Source organism: Bos javanicus, chromosome 5 (assembly GCF_032452875.1).
Source record: "Bos javanicus breed banteng chromosome 5, ARS-OSU_banteng_1.0, whole genome shotgun sequence".
In the NCBI taxonomy this organism is placed as follows: domain Eukaryota; kingdom Metazoa; phylum Chordata; class Mammalia; order Artiodactyla; family Bovidae; genus Bos; species Bos javanicus.
The window spans coordinates 102,099,817-102,119,263 of record NC_083872.1 but is presented as its reverse complement, the minus strand read 5'-3'; the positions used below and the strand labels follow the sequence as shown (position 1 = coordinate 102,119,263).

The following is a 19,447-nucleotide window of genomic DNA, read 5'->3' as shown; positions in this document are numbered from 1 at the left end:
TCAAACTTGCAGAGCACACACACACATAAAAACTGTGGGTCTTCTCACTTACAGATAGAAATGCTTAGAGCAAACCTTACAATGTATTTAAAGAATGCTGTATTCCAACTATGTTAGATCTAGTCCCTCAGCCCTCAGCATCCACTCCCACCTCCTTCATCGTACCTACCATTGCTATGGAGAATGGAAAGCTATGAATGACATTTTCCAGACTCTCCTTTATTTTCTTGATGCAAATTTGTAAACATCAATTAAATTCAATGGTGTGTGAGACTTGGGAGTAAAAATGAAGCAGGAGCTAACTTTCTATTGATAATAAAGGTTTTGCCTTCCAATGCAGGAGGTGCAGGTTTGATCCCTGTTCAGGATGCAAAGTTCCCATGGCCAAAAAGTCAAAACATAAAACAACAATATTATTACAAATTCAATAAAGTCTTTAAAAAGAAGAGAAAATTGTGATGAGGGTGGCATGGAGGCAAAACTCTCTGGATGCTGCAGACCCTGGGATCACCGTTACTGCAGTATGACCTTGACCTCAAGAGCAACATTCAAGAATTGCCAACTCGGAGAGATATAGAAGCTGAACGGGCCCAGGCACCACCATTGCTCTGGAGAGGCAATGGACATCTTAGATGGACAAGTGTTGGACAGCAAGAGTCAATCCCAATGAACATTATCTTTTATCACAGGTTTCTTCTGTGGAATAGCTGAGTTTGTGGTTTTGTTTTTCAGAACTCTACTTCAGCAAGATGTGAAAAAGAGATGAGGTTATGGAAGCTCATCCAATTCCAGATATGCTGAAGGAAGAGGGCCATCAGGAAAGTACCCCCTGTCCCCAGAAGAATGGGTTGAATTTATCACTTAGCCACCTGCTTGGCCCTAATCCTCCTTCAGTAGCCAGTGGATGAGGAACGTGCATGTCTGCATTAAGAAGCAGACAAGTGGACATGAACTTTCATGGCAGAAGGAAACCAGCAAGAAACAGAATGCTGACCACGCTGGACAAGCCAGATGAACATGTGCATCTAACCAAGGACTGCTCTGTGTCCTCGCACTCGAATGAGGTTGTGCTGGGAATTCACTCTGCAGGGATCTGGCAGGACTGAAAGCAGCTCTCTAAATGCACAGGTTTGTCTCATCTTTTTTGTCATTTATTAAAGTATTAACACACTATATTAATTAAAATACTAATTAATTGACATACTATTAATTAATAAAATACTAATTAATTTATACACTATTAATTAAAGTATTAATATACTATATATTAATATACTATATACTAGTATTAATATACTATATTCTCACCTTTATATAATTAAAAAAAAAAACGTTCCAAATGTGAAGAAAAGTAAAATGCTGTGTATTGAGTGCTGCTAGTGTCACTGTTTTCAACTTCTGAAATACTGTTCGTGGTTTTTATTGTTGTTATTCTCATTTATAAATATATCACACTGTATTTACTAAAAAAAAAAAGAAAGAATCCCCAACTCTCATTGATTGAGTCTCCAATCATTTTTCATATTTAAACTTTGGGTGCACAAAAAAATTTTCATTATAATTTGAGATTTCTAGTATACTAGCCTCTTGACATTCTTGTTTTCTTTTGTTGTGTTTGATGTTTATTATATGAATATCATTACCCAATATAAAAGCTAGAACTTTATAACATGTCTATGTGCTTCTGCCAATCCTGCCTCCTGTCTACCATACAAATGTCACCATTATATTGAGCTTTGATTATCAAACCCTCAATTTGTTTTCACTTTTACCATATATGTGCCTAAACAATGCAAGCATACTGATTAAAGTTGGTGGCTCAGAGGTAAAGAACTTGTCTGCCAATGTAAGAGAAGTGGGTTTGATCCCTAGGTCAGAAGATCCCCTAGAGAAAGCAATGGCAACTCAATCCAGTATTCTTGCCTGGAAAATCCCCTGGACAGAGGAACCTGGCAGGCTACAGTCCATGGAGTCACACGTCAGACATGACTTTGAGACTAAGCAGGCACACACTTGGAGAAGGAAATGGCGACCCACTCCAGTGTTCTTGCCTGGAGAATCCCAGGGACGGGGGAGCCTAGTGGGCTGCCTTCTATGGGGTCACACAGAGTCGGACACGACTGAAGTGACTTAGCAGCAGCAGCAGCAGGCACACACTGATTAAAGTTATCCCCACGAAACAACTCTTCATTTTAATAACCACATTTCATAGACCCTAGATTTCTCTTAATACAGCATTTGTTGGATGATGTTTATAAATGAAAAATGTAGATATATGTACTTCCCAATGTGGTTGTACCAATATAAATTCAAATCAGTAAAGTGTAAGAGATCTCATTTATCTACATCTTCAACACTTGGTATTACTTATTTATTAGTTTTTGCCATTAAAATGGGTATGAAATATTATATTACTATGATCTTGACTTGCAGTTCTCAAGTTATGAGTGAAGCTGAGCATCTCTAAAAATACAGCTTTTTAGGTTATGTACTTCCTCTTCCATGAAGTGATTTTCAATTATTTTTCCCAATTTTTGTCTTTCTAATTATTTCATTACAGTTGTTTAAGGTTCTTGGTATTAATACTATGCTCATTAAAAGTAATTGAAATATCTTCTCCCAGCTCAGTTTTCAAAAATTTTAAATTTAAAAACACTATACAGTGTTTTGATAAACACAAGTTCATAAAGAATCTGCCTGCCAGTGCAAAAGATACAGGTTCAATCCTAGATCTGGAAGATCCCCTGGAGAAGGAAATGGCAACCCACTCTGTATTCTTGCCTGGGAAATCCCATGGATAAACGAACCTGGCAGGCTACAGTCCATGGGGTCGCAAAAGAGCCAGACACAATTTAGCAACTAAACAACAACAAAGCCTTTTAATAGACAAAATAGTACAATATCTGGAACAAAGAATGTTGAAAAGAAGTATGAAAAAAGAAAAGAAAAGAATGAATAACAAACTAAACAAAATTAAAAAAATTAAGGAAAGCTCATCCTAAGATTAGTGGGAAAGAGGTTAATAGAAGAGGACGAACTGAAGAGAGAAAGGCATCGGAATATCCCCATGACCTGATATGATAAGGATTACCGTAAGTTACAAAAGGAAATTATAATTTTACAGTGGCTCTAAATTTTAAAGATATTGCTGAATAAAGTTCCACTCATAGGTAAATCTTCTTCATCTCACATATTGATTTCCTTTTAGAATCACAGAAAACATCATTCCAGCCCCATCCTCTCCCATCCCAGAAAACAACTGAAGCACATTCCTCTGCAGAAAAGTTGGGTTCATTTTGGTGCCAAAATCTAAGGAGAAACAAAGGGTAAAAATACTTCAGTGAATGCTGAGTGATTGGTTAGAAAGTACTTAGGATTAGGGTTGAAAAAATTGGGGTTCAGGATGAAAGAATATCCCAATGATGACTCCTTTTCTTTATATAGCCATCCTCAAAAAGCTCACATGCAGGTGATTTCCCTGATGGTTCAGTGGTTAATATTTTGCCTCCCAATGTAGAGGGCACAGGTTCCATCCCTGGTCAGGGAGCTAAAATCCCACATGCCTTGAGACCAAAAAACCAAAACATAAGCAGTATTGTAACAAATTCAATAAAGACTTTAAAAATGGTCCACATCAAAAAAAAAAAGTCTTAAAAATAAAACCACATGTGCAGACACATACTTTCACTCTTGCTAATCTAAAATTCTCCTGGAAAATAAGTTTTTATGAAACAAGGCAAGATTTAATGTTTTAAAATCTGATCTTCACTTCCTCCCCTATACAGACCACTTATCCTGACTTCTCTCACTTATGCACTCTTATCATATTTCTAAATCTCTCTGTTCTCATGGAGCTACACAAAGTGAGTATCCGAATGCTTGAGTCTGGGATACAATCTGTGGTAGGGTGGGACGGAAGGGACAGGACATTATTTTTTAAATTAAAAGACCTGGTACTGCTGCTGACTCATTTGACTTTAAGGAAGTAATTAAATTCTTCATCTACAAAGATAGGAATCACCATAAGTTCCCCAAATAGCTCACAAGGTTGTGTAATAATGTATAATTAAATTCAAGGTTTTTTAAAGTCACAAACAAATAGTATTATTATATAATTATCCTATTAGAATTTGAACATAATACTGCTTCAGACGTTTAAATCTTATTAGTTGGAGAAATACTTAACTGAATTGTTTAGGAGCAGCAAAAGTAACAGTTAAGAGCACCATCTTTGGACTCAAATAGAGTTGAGACTACTTTCTCATCTTACTAATTTATTGAACTTGGGCAATTTATTCTATTTCTTATCAGTAAAATGAGTTCTGAAAAAGAAGTTTTTATGAAATTTAGGTAAGATAATGCATGCACTTAGAACTAAATGATTGTTAGACTCTTGTTTTCATAATTATGGCCATTAGTATTAGCATTGATAGTTGCTGCTAACAAAATTTATCTAATTTTTTTGTGTAAACAAGGCACTAGGGTTCATTAATCTGAGTCTGCACTCACCTGACATTTTCCTTGTAAGGTGTCTGATCAATCCATTGCCAGTTGCCATTCCCTTGTGGGTCTGAGAGTCCCAGAAAATAAGAAAATGTTTTATTCAGCTGCTGGATAATGAAATCCTATGTGAAGAAAAAGAGTCACAGACTGAAATTTCCAGGCTGGATCAAGTAAGGGTTATCTCTAGCTCTGGAGAAAAGAAAATGCAGGTATGAGGAACAGTGTCATGACAGCACACTGAACAAGAGTGATGGCTGAAAACACCAACATTATCCCAGAAGGAAGAAAGTGCTGTTCTATGAATTCCCATCTCAGACAATTTATTCTCTTCTTCACCAAGAGACAATTCTTTTTCAATGTACAGACCAGTTTCTGTGCTTTAAATGTTTAATAAATTTTACAAATGTGTGTTTGTCATCTTATTTATCATTGTTTATCAGTAAAATTACATTTGGGTCATCAAAATTCAAATTTGTTTGTCTACTTTCCTAAGCAGTACTTCTCTAAGAAATAGATTTCAATACTTGCAGAAGTTAAACATAAAGGAGTTCTAACTAAGTTTTAACTGTAGTGTGCGATTAATTTCTGAAATTATTATTAGTTTTGACCAAGAGGAGCCAAGATAGAGAGTAGAAAGACCCCGAGTTCCCTCCTTTCACAGCACACCAGGATTACAACTATTTCTAGAGCAACTGGCAATGAGAATGACCTGCAGGCTAGTCAAAAGATCTTCTACAACTTAACAACAAAGTGACTGGCAGATGGGCCAGAGATACAGAGGAATCAAGATCCATACGCCCAGATAGGTAACCCATAGATGAGATAATAATTAAAATTACAGAGATTATCTACAAGAAGCAATAAACCATAGAGTAGTTAACTGGATAAAAAAAAGCAAACTCCAGTGAGACTCACTTCAGTCTTAAGGACACACACAGATTGAAAGTGAACAAATGGAAAAAGATATTCCACACAAATGAAGCTAAAATGGAGCAGGGGTAGCAAAAAATGAATTTGGACCATTACCTTACACTGCATTAAAAAAAGAAGAATTCAAAATGGAAGAAAGACCTAAATATAAGACCCATAACTATAAAAATTGTGAAAGAAAACACAACAGAAATGTTCTAAGACACTGGATTTGCCAATTTTTTAGCTATGACACCAAAGTCACAGGCAACAAAGAAAAAATAAACTAACTTAATCAAATTCTAAAATTTCTGAGCATCAAAGGAGATAATCAACAGGGTGTAAAGGGAACCTGTGAAATGGGGGGAAATATTTGAAAATCATATACCTGATAAGGAATTGATATCTAGAATATATAAAACTCCTATAGCTCAACAAAAAACCCCACAGATATCTCAACTTTTAGAATAGGGAGAATACTTGAATACACATTTCTCCAAAGAAGGCATGCAAATGATCAACAAATATATGAAAATATGCTTGATACTGCTAATCATTAAAGAAAAGGAAATCAAGTCACAATAAAATATAATTTCACACCCATTAGGATGGCCACTACTGGAATAAAGACAAAGAAAATAATGTGTTGTCAATAAAATGGAGAAATTGGAACCTTTGTGTGCTCTTTGTGGGACTATAAAATAGTGTAGCCACTGTGTAAAACAGTATAGTGGTTCCTCGAAAAATTCAAATTAGGATTACTATATGATCCAGCAATCCCACTTCTGAATATATATGCAGAATAATTGAAAGCAAAATTTCAAAGATCATCTGTGTTTATCTCAGCATTGTTCAGGAGAGCCAGGTGATGGAGCATCCCAAACGTCCATAAACATGTGAATGGATAAGTGATACATGTTTTATACATAGAGTGGAATATTATTCAGGCTTACAAAGGAGGAAAATCCTGTCACATGCTACAAAATGGATAAAGTTTGAAGATATTACACTAAGTGAAATAAGGCAATCACAAAAATACAAAATACTATATGATGACACTTGTATGAGGTATCTATAAGTATTAATAGTCAAACTCATAAATAAGGAAATTAAAAGGGTGGTTTCCAGGGACTGGAGGGAGGGGGAAATGGGTTGTCACTGTCCACTGGGTATAGAGTTCGGTTTGGCAAGATGAAAAAGTTGTTAAATCTTGTTATTGAGTTGGTCAAAAAGTTCATTTGGGTTTTTCCATAAGACATTAGCTCTAATACTTTGGTCACCTGATGCAAAGAGCTGACTCTTCTAAGAAAGGACTCTGATGCTGGGAAAGATCGAAGGCTGGAGGAGAAGGGGATGACAGAGGATGAGATGGTTGGATGGCATCACTGACTCAATGGACGTGAGTTTGAGCAAACTCCAGGAGATGGTGACAGACAGGGAAGCCTGGCATGCTGCAGTCCATGGGGTCGCAAAAAGTGAGACATGACTGAGCGACTAACCAACAATAAGACATTACAAATACAAATGTGAATATAGTTAGCACTACTAAACTGTACACTTAAAAAGAGTTAAGGTGGTAAGTTTTGTTATCCTCAGTTTTTAAAAAATTTTAATGAAAAATAAAGAAAACCAAAGTACCTGCTCTGTTTCTGTGTTGATCACCACCAAGTGAGCTCCCATCCCAATGCAGTTCTGCTCACTCTTAGCCCAGAAATTCTCTTCAGAAGAAATAAAGTAGCAGCTGGAACCAAACGGCTTCCAGGTACCTGGGCAACATCCCCAAATCTTTTCTGCATTGTGTGAAAGGAAACGGTGAGTCTAAGATGAGAATAATAAGCTTAAAGGGCATGTTCTATACATATAAAATTCTGATGATCTGCAGTCGTTTTTCAAAGATAGGTTTCTTAATTCATGTATTTTCTTTCAGTTCCCTTAATTATATAATTTGATGCCATAGAATTGCTTGTAAATAAGTATTATTCAACATTAATCCCTCAATATTTACTAAGGTTTGCCCATATAATTTATCTGGATTTTTTTTTTTGCCAAAAAAAGTCACTATCAATATATTTTTCCTATTCTTCATATTCTTTATATGTTAGAAGCACCAAATTCTTTCAGAGTTTCAAATTATCAACATAAGTTAGTCTGGAATTCCAGTTCTCCTTAATAATCTTGGGCAACCCACAGAGCCTCAAATTTTTAACATTTTAATAATGATAATTATTCTCAGGATGATTGTGGGAATTATAATTATTTATCATTAGAATTCTGTCTCTACCATTTATTATATATGTCCTTGAGCAAATTCCATAACCTCCTTGCACCCATTTGTTTAATCCTTAAAATGGAAATAACAATACCAAACTCAAGGTAAGAGTTAATCACATAATATATACAAAGCACTTTAAAGAATGCTTAAGATGTAATAATTATTCATAAATATTACCTAGTACTAATTTTTACACATTATCAAGCACTTAAGACTATAAACAAATAGTTCTCCCCTTTCTCCTTCAAAGCACCAGTTTGTCACTCTCCTTAGATTAAAATATCTGCAACTAACTGTAAAAATATCCACTGATGTCTTTTATATGTACATATATATAATTTTAGCACATGTATATGTATATCTAAATAATATAACTTTGTTGGGTTTTGAACTTTCTTAAAGGTATTATATGTAGTCTTCTTGGGTTAATTCTCATTCCATAATGCTAAAATTCATCCATATTGTTATATGTAGCTCTATTCTATTTGTGTTTTTTTTAATTATGGTCAAATTATTACATATTAAGTAATGAGGAAACATTTAAAGGCTTATAATTCATTTTATAATATTATAAAATGAATAAAATAGACTACATGAATATCATTTTAATATTGGCCCCCTTTAGAAATCTATCTTAATTCTATATTCTGATCACTATTAAAAATTGTCTTTTAACAAGACTTCTCAAAATGTGCCTTAGCAGATTATTTTAATTTTAAAAGTCTAATTTGACTGACTGTTTTGATAGTAGGGATTGGTTTTGCCAATTAATTATACATTGCAAACATTTTTCACATGTTAAATACAAATCTCCAGTTCCAAGGTTGACAAAAATACTGAAAAATGTGATGAGTAGAAGAATTTGTCAAAAAGGCATATTGATTTTAATATATTTCCATTTCCTAACTGAGAATAATGGACTGATTAAAATGCTTTGTAAGTATTGAAAAATAGATGTAATTAATAGTCATTTGATAAGACTTCCTAAACATTTTTGGTGTACTTTCCAGAAATTGAGAAAGTAAATGACTACTGACTGAAAAATAGCAAGACTTTGTAAATTATTCCATTTATTATTCTTAACACCCAACAGCATTGAAAAATAACCTAATCAAATTCTCAGCAGACCATCACAAATAATTTTTGGTACTAGAACACTGTATGATTTCTGGAAAATTTTCAAAAAATTGACTGACATCCTAACAAAACACATTCTATGCCTATCTATCTACTTATTTAGGTAAGTAAGGCTTATCTAAAGTTTGTGTTGCTAAAGTGAAAAACAGGAACAGAATTGACGTTGAATTCTCTCTCATTCTAGTAATAATGTTAACCGAGTAGATACTGTCTGATTGCATTTTTCAAGTCCCATTCATCTAACTAAGAGATGGACTTCCAATAGGATTTTGTTTTATTAGTAGTAACTTATCAATGTTTAAAGTACATTTGAGATGTTTTGAACACAAGAAATTTCATTACACTTAAAGCTCAGTGTTCCACAGAATATAAATACATTAATAAAATTGGAGCATAACGGCTAGAAGCAGTCAAAATGTTTGGGCCTATACATGGATCACCATGAATGTGACAACTAATATGCAGACTGCTACCACAAACAATTGCCATTGGTGATGTGATATTCTGAAATAATAATGTTGAATAAACTTCTGAACAAAGGAAAAAATAAAAATATTAATGTACACTTATCTATATATTTTGGCAAATGGGGGAAGTGTGATGTAAATATTAGTCCAAGGGGGAAAAAGAATCATGTAAAATATCTAACCGTTAAATAATATATGTTATTCTTTTCCTTAATGTGGACCTTTTTAAAAGTTTTTACTGATTTTATTACAATATTGCTCTTGTTTTATGTTTTTTGCTTCTGTTTTGTGTTTTGACTCCCAATCAGACTTGCACCCCCTGCACTGGAAGATGGGGTCTTAACCACTGGACCACCAGGGAAGTCTTGGTTACTCCTTTTTTTTCAATGCATGATGAGAGTGGAGGTAACACTCTGTAATGCCATTAAGACACTAGTAGATACATTTTTAAAAGACGTAGCAGGTTTTTTAAGTGTTAATATTAACAATGCTCCAGAAATTGAAGCCTTTGCTTCTGTGTGTGCTCAGTCGCTAAATTGTGTTCGACTCCGCAACACCAAGGACTGTAGCCCACCAGGCTCCTCTGTCCATGAGATTATCCAGGCAAGAATACTGGAGTGGGTCACCATTTTTTGCTTCTATAACATGATGCAAAAATATAGACATTGAATTAAATTATGTAAGTGAGAACATAATCTGTTTTGTTTACATTTACAAATTTATTTTTTATTTAAAAAAAAAATTTTGCCCAACATATTACAGACAGAAAACTGTATAAAATTGATATATACATTAACAAATTATTGAAAGTTGAACATCCTTATAACTGCCACTTAGGTCAAGATATGGAATTTTACCAGCTACCCCAGATGGGCGTATATGTGCCCCATCTTAATCACAAGACCCTTTCTACTCCTCTAGATATAATAACTGCTTTTCGAAATCCTTTTAGGGGCTTGGCAAGCAGAACAGTTTGAATGTGACAGGTCGGGCTTCCCTGGTGGTCCAGTCGTTAGGACTGCCTCGCAATGGAAAGGACACCTGCCTGATCCCTGGTCCAGGAAGGCTGCACGTTCCATGGAGCCTCGAAATTTATGTGCCACAACTACTGAGCCTGTGTGCTGCAACTGTTAATACGGAAGCCTGCACGCCAAGAGACTGCGCTGCACAGCAAAGGAAGCCACCGCAGTGAGGAGCCCACGCACTGCAACCAGAGAAAGCCCGCGTGCGGCAACCAAGACCCACCACAGTCGAAAAATAAAATAAATAAATCTTTTTAAAAAAGAGGACAGGCCTTGGCAGAGCACAGGTCCACTGAAAAAACTCTGACTTTACCCGTGCCTCTGAACATTTCAACACCAGGACTGGGTGGGGGAAAAAACGGGAAAGATACAATATGGATTTCAATTAGGTTTTAACTTCAATCAAATGGGAATTTTGTGTTTGAACTTTCATTTTTCATTGTCATAACAATTTGAAAAGTTATTGTTTAAAAGCTGGGCATTTATATTTGATGATATGGTATTACACAACATAATTTCATTCCATAAGCTTATCTGTAACTTAAATTGGTTGTGTTGAACACCCTGAGTGGCCATAACATTAAGTTGGATAGATTTAGAGAGTGAATTTGAAGTCTCTTATGTCAGATGAATGTAGAGTTAATTTAATTAACATCCATCTGTTTTGTTCAATTCAGAGTATTCTGAAGGCAAAGGCTTCCAGAAAAGTATTCTTTAAAATTTCAGTAGTTATGGTTGGAGTGTCTCCAGAAGTCAGGAGGAAGACAATCCTGATAGACTTATGTTTTCCTCCCCGGAAGGGCCACTCTACAGCTGTTTGACAAAAAATAAAACTCCAATGTGACAACAAAACCATAGGTCAGGGAGAATAAGGAAAATTACTCCTCAACACACCCATGCACTACATTCTTGCCAAATACCAAAAAAATGGGGGAATTTTCAACATCTCATATAAATACAAAGAAACCTCTGCCCTCTCATTACCTTTCATGAGTTTCTTCATAAAAGCAGAGGAGGAAATATTTAGTTCCTGAAATAGCAGGAGTCTAATGTCTATTTGGGTCTCATTACTTGGAAGGAGTCAAGTCATAATGACCACTGCAAACATGCACTTTGCCTTTCTTGGGCTTTTGTGAGTCAGGCCAGTGTTCAGTAGTTGTGGCGTGTGGGCTCAGTAGTTGCCACTCCTGAGCTCTAGAGCACAGGCTCAATAGTCATAGTGCGGGAGCTTAGTTGCTTCACAGCATGTGAGATCTTCCTGGATCAGGGATCAAACCCACATCTACTGCTTGGCAGGTGGACTTTTTAACCACTGAACTCCCCTGAGCCTTGATATGGGCATTATTAATTGGGCATCTTAGATATCAAAAATATTTTATCCATTTGGTAGAGGGTGAGGGTAATGTGAAACAAGAACCGTTAGGAATAATTTCCAGGGTGGGCTTCAGCAAATTACGAGGGTATGTTGGTAGCACATATTGAGGTCAACATGGCTGGAGGAGGCATTTTTTGAAGGCAAGTCTAGAACCTGATGTGAACAATGAAATTTAGAGATACATTAATTATATCCATGCAGCAACTTTGCGACCTGTGCTGTGCTTAATCACTCAGTCATGGCCGACTCCTTGCAACCCCATGGACTGTAGCCCACCAGAAGCCTCTGTCCATGGGGATTCTCCAGGCAAGAATACTGGAGTGGGTTGCCATGCTCTCTTCCAGGGAATCTTTCCCAACCCAGGGATCGAACCCAGATCTCCCACATTTCACCAGATTCTTTACCATCTGAGCAACTAGGGAAGCCCGCAGCAACTTTATTTTTTTTTAATAGAATAAACCAATCTTGAACTCAACTCTGACCTCTCTCTAAGAAAAAGGGAAGTCTAGTTAAACATTGCAACACCTTACCTGTCACCCTTGTCCCTTCACTGAAGCAGGTTAGATTTGAATGGTGTGTGTGCAGTTCAGACAGCCTTTTGCCAATGTTGCCATGTGTAAAATAATAAGTCACTGTAAAAGGAGAAGAAGGATTAGTATCCTTCCGTTTTTTCACTATTGAGCCTTATGCTCTAAATCTGTGCCACGCTGGCTTACCTGCAACTGCCACCACTCTCTTCTTTCTAAGCCAGCTCAATAAAGACCATGCTGATTGTATATGGAATCTAGGGGAAATGTACTGATGAACCTATTTGCAGGGCAGGAATAGAGACCTGCACATAGAGAACGACTTGCGGACACAGGGTGAGAAGGGGAGGGCGGGACGAATTGAGAAAGTAGCATTGACTTATCTACACTACCATGTGTAAAATGGATAGCTAGTGAGAAGCTGCCATATAGCACAGGGAGCTCAGCTGGGTGCTCTGTGATGACCTAGAGGGGTGGGATGGGGGCGTGGAAGAGAGGCATAAGAGGGAGAGGATATATGTATCCATATGGCTGATTCACACTGTTGCACAGCAGAAACTAATGCAATTGTGTGTTGTGTGTTAGTCACTCAGTCGTGTCCGACTCTTTGAGATGCCCTGAACTATAGCCCATCAGGCTCCTCTGTCCATGGAATTCTCCAGGCAAGAATACTGAAGTAGGTTGCCATTTATACTCCAATTTAAAAAAAAAATGTTTACTGCTTGCTTGTATGCATTATCATGTTTGTTTTTATGCCTACACATTTATTTTTTACTCTTTCCCCCATTAAAATTTAAGCTCTATGTTCTAGGGCAGAGATTCTGTTTTATTTATTTATTTTTTTTTTGCCATTAGTTTTAATAAGAGTATGGTTGCTTTACAATATTGTATTAATTTCTACTGTCCAGCAAAGTGAATGAGCCATACATCTACATATATCCTCTCCCTTTTGGACCTTCTTCCCATTCAAGTCACCCCTGAGCATTAAATAGGGTTCCTTGTGCTATTATACAGTATGTTCTCATTAGTTGAGATTCTGTTTTCTATACCAGTTAATCACCTAGAGCTGTGACGATCACAATAATCAATAGACACTGTTCATTCACTGGCTATCTGCTTCTCTTCAAATTTTTTTAACTCTTTATTTTGTATTGGTGTATAGCCAATTAACAATGTTGTGATAGTTTCATGTGGACAGTAAAGGGACTCAGCCGTACATATACACATATCCATTCTCCCCCAAACTCCCCTCCCATCGAGGTTGCCACATAACATTGAGCAGAGTTCCATGTTCTATACAGTAGGTTCCTTGTTGGTTATCCATTTTAAATATAGAAGTATGTACATGTCCATCCATAACCCCCTAACTATCTCTTTCCTCCATACTTTCCCCACCCCCTGATCCAGCAACTATAAGTTCATTCTCTAAGTCTGTGAGTCTTTTTCTGTTTTGCAAGTAAGTTCATTTGTATCCTTTTTTTTTTTTAGATTCCACATATAAGGGATGTCATATGATATTTCTCCTTTTCTGTCTGATTTACTTCACTCAGTATGACAATATCTAGGTCTATCCATCTTCCTGCAAGTGGCATTATTTCATTTTTTAATGGCTGAGTAATATTCCATTGTATACATATACCACATCTTTTTTATCCATTCACCTGTTGATGGACATCTAGATTGTTCCATGTCTTAGCTATTGTAAACAATGCTGCAATGAACATTGGGGCACATGTATCCTTTGGATTATGTTTTGCTCCAGATATATACCCAGAAGTGGGGTTGCAGGGTCTTATGGTAGCTCTCCTTAATGTTAATAATCCTGAAGTGAGTTTTCAGTTTATTCCAGTATTTTTTAAAATTTCTGACTGCTGGTAGCTACACTTAAACACAGAGGATAAATAACAACCAAGGGGAGCCTTTAAACCTTTAGAGTCATTTTAAATGTCTCAAATGAACATAAACTTTTATGTTCAGGGTGTGCACATTGAGTAAGACCTGTTCTCTTTCAGATCCTGACTTGATTCTTCACTCATATTCTTCTCGTCCTTCTGTTATTGAAACCCTGTACTATCAAACGTTACTACCTCTCTCTTAGCCTATGTCTTGGAGTTATGAATACCTGCTTCCTCTTGATTACTGAAATAACTACCATTAAACCCCTTTCTCTCTTGCACTTGACCCTGTAAAGTAAAGCAAATTCTAATCCTGGTGATAATTCTTTGTGCTTTAATGAAGACTATAAGATTGATTTACATGTCAGAAGGAGCTTCAAATATGGCCCATTTGACATAGGAAGACAGTTTCACCCCCTCAGATTATTCAATAACTATTTTTAACCACCTTGTCAGTGAATAGAGAACTAAATTGTGGGTTAGAGAGCAAAAAGGCCTCTAAGACTTCTCACAAAATGAACTTGAACTATTTAACTGGAAGCAAAGGGAACAGGAAAGAAATACTTTATTCTCTTCTAGTTCCAATATTCCACTTGAAAACTTTTTCCTTTCCTAGTGGGAAAGACTCCCACATGAAAGCCAAAGACCCTAATGTAAAGTATTATGATCATAAAGGCAGTTATGGCCGTCCTCTCACTAGAGGGCTTTATGATACATGATCACAGTGAACCCAGGAGTGAAGATGGAGTCCTCGAGGATGGCGTCCTCAAGGATGGTGACAAGCAACATACAATCTAGGTGAGGTCATGATTGGGTAAATGCTAGTAAAACCAGGCAAAATAAATCTGGAAGAAGAACCAGTTATCAAAACATGGAGGAAGCAGAGAAAAGGGAGGAGCAGGGGAGAGGAAAATGAAGAAAAAGCATGACATTCCGAGTAAGAGCTAACATATTAATTCATGAAGGAGAACATATTCTAGGGAAGGGGTCCCCAATCTCTGGGATCTAATGCCTGATGATCTGAGGTGGAGCTGATGTAATAATAATAACAGAAATAAAGCTCACAATAAGTGTAATGTGCTTGAATCATCCTAAAACCATTGCCCACCTTAACCCCTAGTTTGTGGGAAAATTGTCTTTCACAAAGTGGGTGTCTGGTGCCAAAAAGTTTGAGGATCACTGCCTAGAGGGTCTACATAGAACTTGATGGGGAAGGGATCAAGGGACATAGCCCCTCAATGATGAACTTACCCACACAGCTCACAATGAAACATGCACTGAGGAGGGCTAAGCCAAGTACTGCAATACACCAGAGCCTCATCCGGAAGCAGGATTCTGCATTCCCTGTCAAGTCAGCAAGACAGATGTAGTTACCGGGAGTTCCAGGAAGCAAGAGACCCTAAGAAGCTTAGAGCAATGAAGACATCAGATGAAGAATCTCAGAGTAATTAAAAGACTTAAATAAGAAGAGAACTTAGGGGACTCCCCTGGCAATCCAGTGGTTAAGAATCTGCCTTGCAATGCAGGAGACACAGGTTCCACCCCTGGCCGCAGAGATAAGATCCCACATGCTGTGGGGCAACTGAACCCACATGCCTCAACTAAGACCTAACACAATCAAGTAAGTAAATAAGTATCTTTTTAAAAATAGAGAGAGAGCTTAGAAATGCCTTCAAGATTAAATAACCAGGTAGTGGCTCTCAAAGGTGGACCTAGTGGTGAAGAACCCGCCTGCCAATGCAGGAGATATGAGACACGGGTCCAATCCTTGGGTCACGAAGATCCCCTGGAGAAAAAAATGGCAACCCACTTGAGTATTCTTGCCTGGAAAACTCCATGGACAGAGGAGTCTGGTGGACTACCATCCATGGGGTCACAAAGAGTCGGACATGACTGAAGCAACTTAGCAGCAGCTCTCAGGTCTTAAACAATCCAGGTAAAACTCATCCTCAGTCAAAGGTAATTTCCATTTCCTTCTTCTCTCTTCTTAATATTATAATCATCTGTTGACTTCCCCATCTTTCTCAAAATATCATTTCTGCCTCTTACTTCTCATAAATCTCTGTGGTATGTGGTTTCTTATACTTTCAAGTGAGCCTGGCCTCTGAGGAATTATTCTTTCTTTCAGTCTTCCATGACTCCACAATGTGGTCCAACCTCTTTCCCATCCATTTGTCTGTTGTCTACCTCTTCTCTCCAGATGACTCATCATTTCATCACACACTTATACCTTTCTTTCTTGAATGGAGAAAAGGAATACTTACCTTCCCGCACCATTCTGTGGGCTCCCTGTGTTCAGAAGGTCCAAGAGCCTCTTTCTCTTTCTCTATCTCTCTGAAGATGTTACCCAGAGCTCTGGCTTCATTCAAAGAAGTCAGAGCTCAGAGATGAACTGCTGAACACTCTGATGTGACTAAGAGACATCCAATATAAAGGGGACCTTGAAAGAAGAAGTCGCGGTTGGGACTATAGATTCCAGTGATTTTAAATAGTGGGTAAAATGAAAGAGAAACTGAGAAACCTAGCCTAAACTGTTCATGAGAACTTCAACAAGAATCTCATTTGTTCACTTTCTGACACAAAGTCTCTCTCTCTGATTCCTACTCAGAATAGAGGAGGAATCTTTTAAAAAATTATTTGTAAGATGTAATTAATTCAGTGGTCCTTAGCCAATTTGGGGGGGCTTTCCTTGTGGCCGAGTGGTAAAGAATCTGCCTGCCAATGTAGAAGACTTGGGTATAATCCCTGGGTAAGGCAGATCCCTTGAAAAGGAAATGGCAACCCACTCCAGTATTCTTGCCTGGGAAATCCCATGGGCAGAGGAGCCTGGTAGGCTATAGTTCATGGGGTCACAAAAGAGTCAGACATCATTTAGCAACTAAACAACAAGCCAGTTTTACATTGAGTTTTATGTAAGACTTAACCCATGTGTTTAATAGTGTCCTAGGAAGTGAGCAAAAGTCTGATTGAATAGATATGACTTAGATAGTAAGGGTTAATATAATAAATTACATAAAGAACCATGGACATTGTTTAGGAATATAATTGCAAAGTGAAAGAGACTGGAATCTATCTGTAAAAGTGATAAAACATTCTTATTGGCCATTTCGTGGATGCCGGGTGTGCGAGAGCATCCGGGAACGCCGGGCGGGAGGTGGACCGGGAAGACCTAACCTAGGTTCTGTGGATTTGAACCTCCGCATTTCTAACCCAAGATCTCGAAACGCATCGTGATTCCTGTCCATTGGACTGTAAAGTTTATGTAGGTAATCTTGGAAACAATGGTAACAAGACTGAATTGGAACGAGCTTTTGGCTATTATGGACCACTCCGAAGTGTGTGGGTTGCTAGAAACCCTCCCGGCTTTGCTTTTGTTGAATTTGAAGATCCCCGAGACGCAGCTGATGCTGTCCGAGAGCTAGATGGGAGAACACTCTGTGGCTGCCGAGAAAGAGTGGAACTATCGAATGGTGAAAAGAGAAGTCGTAATCGTGGCCCACCTCCTTCTTGGGGTCGTCGCCCTCGAGATGATTATCGGAGGAGGAGTCCTCCACCTCGACGCAGATCTCCAAGACGGAGAAGCTTCTCCCGCAGCCGGAGCAGGTCCCTTTCTCGAGATAGGAGAAGAGAGAGATCACTGTCCCGGGAGAGAAATCACAAGCCGTCCCGATCTTTCTCTAGGTCTCGTAGCCGATCTAGGTCAAATGAAAGGAAACAGAAGACCAGTTTGCAAGAGGAGTGGTGTACAGGAAATAACTTCATTTGACAGGAGTATGTACAGAAAATTCAAGTTTTGTTTGAGACTTCATAAGCTTGGTACATTTTTAAAATGTTTTAGCTGTTCACATTTGTTTGTCTGTTGGAACAGTGACACAAAGGTGTAATTCTCTATGGTTTGAAATGGATCATATGAGGCATGTAATATCAAGAATTGTTATTTTACAATGTTACCTTAAGCAAAATTTAATTTGCTTTGAATTTTAGTCTTGCATAGGCTGATAATAAACCTCTTAACTCCTGCCCAGACGATGTTTAACATTATGGAAATAAAAACTGGCAAAAATTGGAAGATTTTTTTTTTCAACATACCTGGGATATGGTATGCAGCTGTAGTAAGCAGTTTTTAAAAGCTGCTGTGAACTCAAAAGCCAGCTGGAAAAATTAAAGCTGCACCCTTAAACTAGATTAGAGGTTTAAAAATCCCACTAGTCTTTACACTGGACAAAAGGTTGTCCAGTTGGTGTAGAATCTAACAAGTTTCAAGGAAGTTAGTTTACCTTTGCTTTAGGTTGTAAGTTCATTCTGTGATTGCTATATATGAATACATAGCTCTTTGTAACGTTCTTTATTTGGAAATATGAGACTACTCAAGATAACAAATGTCCTGCCAGTTTAAGGGTACATTGTAGAGCTGAACTGAGTTACTGTGCAAGATTCTTTTTTCATGCTGTCATTTGTAATATGTTTTGTGAGAATCCTTGGGATTAAAGTTTTGGTTACAAAAAAAAAAATTCTTATTACATCAAGACCAAGACTGAAGAACATTTAGTAATATATTACAATCTCCTTGATTAAGTAACAAGGAGCTTGAAGTGGTATAACATCAAGGGTGAGCTTTATTAATTTCTTGTTATTACTCAAGGGCTTAGGGATCCTTCCTCACATACAGTTTCCAGAATGTAGAGTTTTCTGTTAATATTACATATATCTCCACAATCTCAATTGAGCAACCACAAATACAAGAAACAAAAATCAAAACTACCATGGATGTATGACTATTGAACTCAGCAGGATTTGCTTGTTTGTTTTTCTGGCTGTGCCATGCAGCATGTGGGATCTTTACTCCCGGACCAGGAATCAAAGCCATACCTCCTACATTGGGAGCTCAGAGTCTTAACCACTGGACCACCAGGGAAGTCCCAACTCAGCAGGACTTTTTAAGTAATAGGATAGTTATCAATAATAATGAAAATAGACATTGAGACTAGGATTAAAAACCCACAGAAGTCTCCCCCCACCAATTAGTTTGGGATGCAACAAGTCATAATGGGAGAAGAAGTGATTATAAAATGTCATCATCTGTTTCCAGTTCCCCTTAGAGATGAAGAAACATAAACCCAAGGATGAAACCATTTCATGGTCCAGAAAAAGAAGATTCTCCTCAAACGTGGAGAAAAGGGAACTCCATACACAGTTGGTGAAAATGTAAATTGGTATAGCCACTATGGAAAACAGTATGGAGATTCTCTAAAAAACTAAGAGTAGAACCATATGATCCAGTATTTCCACTCCTGGGTATATATCCAGCAAAAATAAAAACTCTAATTTTAAAAGACGCAC

General features: G+C 37.4%; 2 protein-coding genes across 2 annotated transcripts; one reads left to right on the top strand and one right to left on the bottom strand.

The window, feature by feature from the left end:
• Positions 1-2,860: 2,860 nt before the first annotated feature.
• CLEC6A (C-type lectin domain containing 6A) lies at positions 2,861-17,302 on the bottom strand. Its single transcript, XM_061417993.1, has 6 exons — positions 16,372-17,302; positions 15,359-15,451; positions 12,216-12,317; positions 7,051-7,202; positions 4,510-4,625; positions 2,861-3,309 (listed from the first exon to the last, which is right to left on the bottom strand). Exons 1-6 carry the CDS (start codon positions 16,382-16,384, stop codon positions 3,165-3,167), a joined length of 621 nt encoding a protein of 206 aa, XP_061273977.1. The 5' UTR covers positions 16,385-17,302; the 3' UTR covers positions 2,861-3,164.
• Positions 17,301-18,618, top strand: LOC133248773 (serine/arginine-rich splicing factor 3-like; the record flags this gene model as incomplete). Its single annotated transcript, XM_061419081.1, has 1 exon — positions 17,301-18,618. A coding segment is annotated over one exon (573 nt), but the record flags the coding sequence as incomplete, so codon positions are not given.
• Positions 18,619-19,447: the final 829 nt, after the last annotated feature.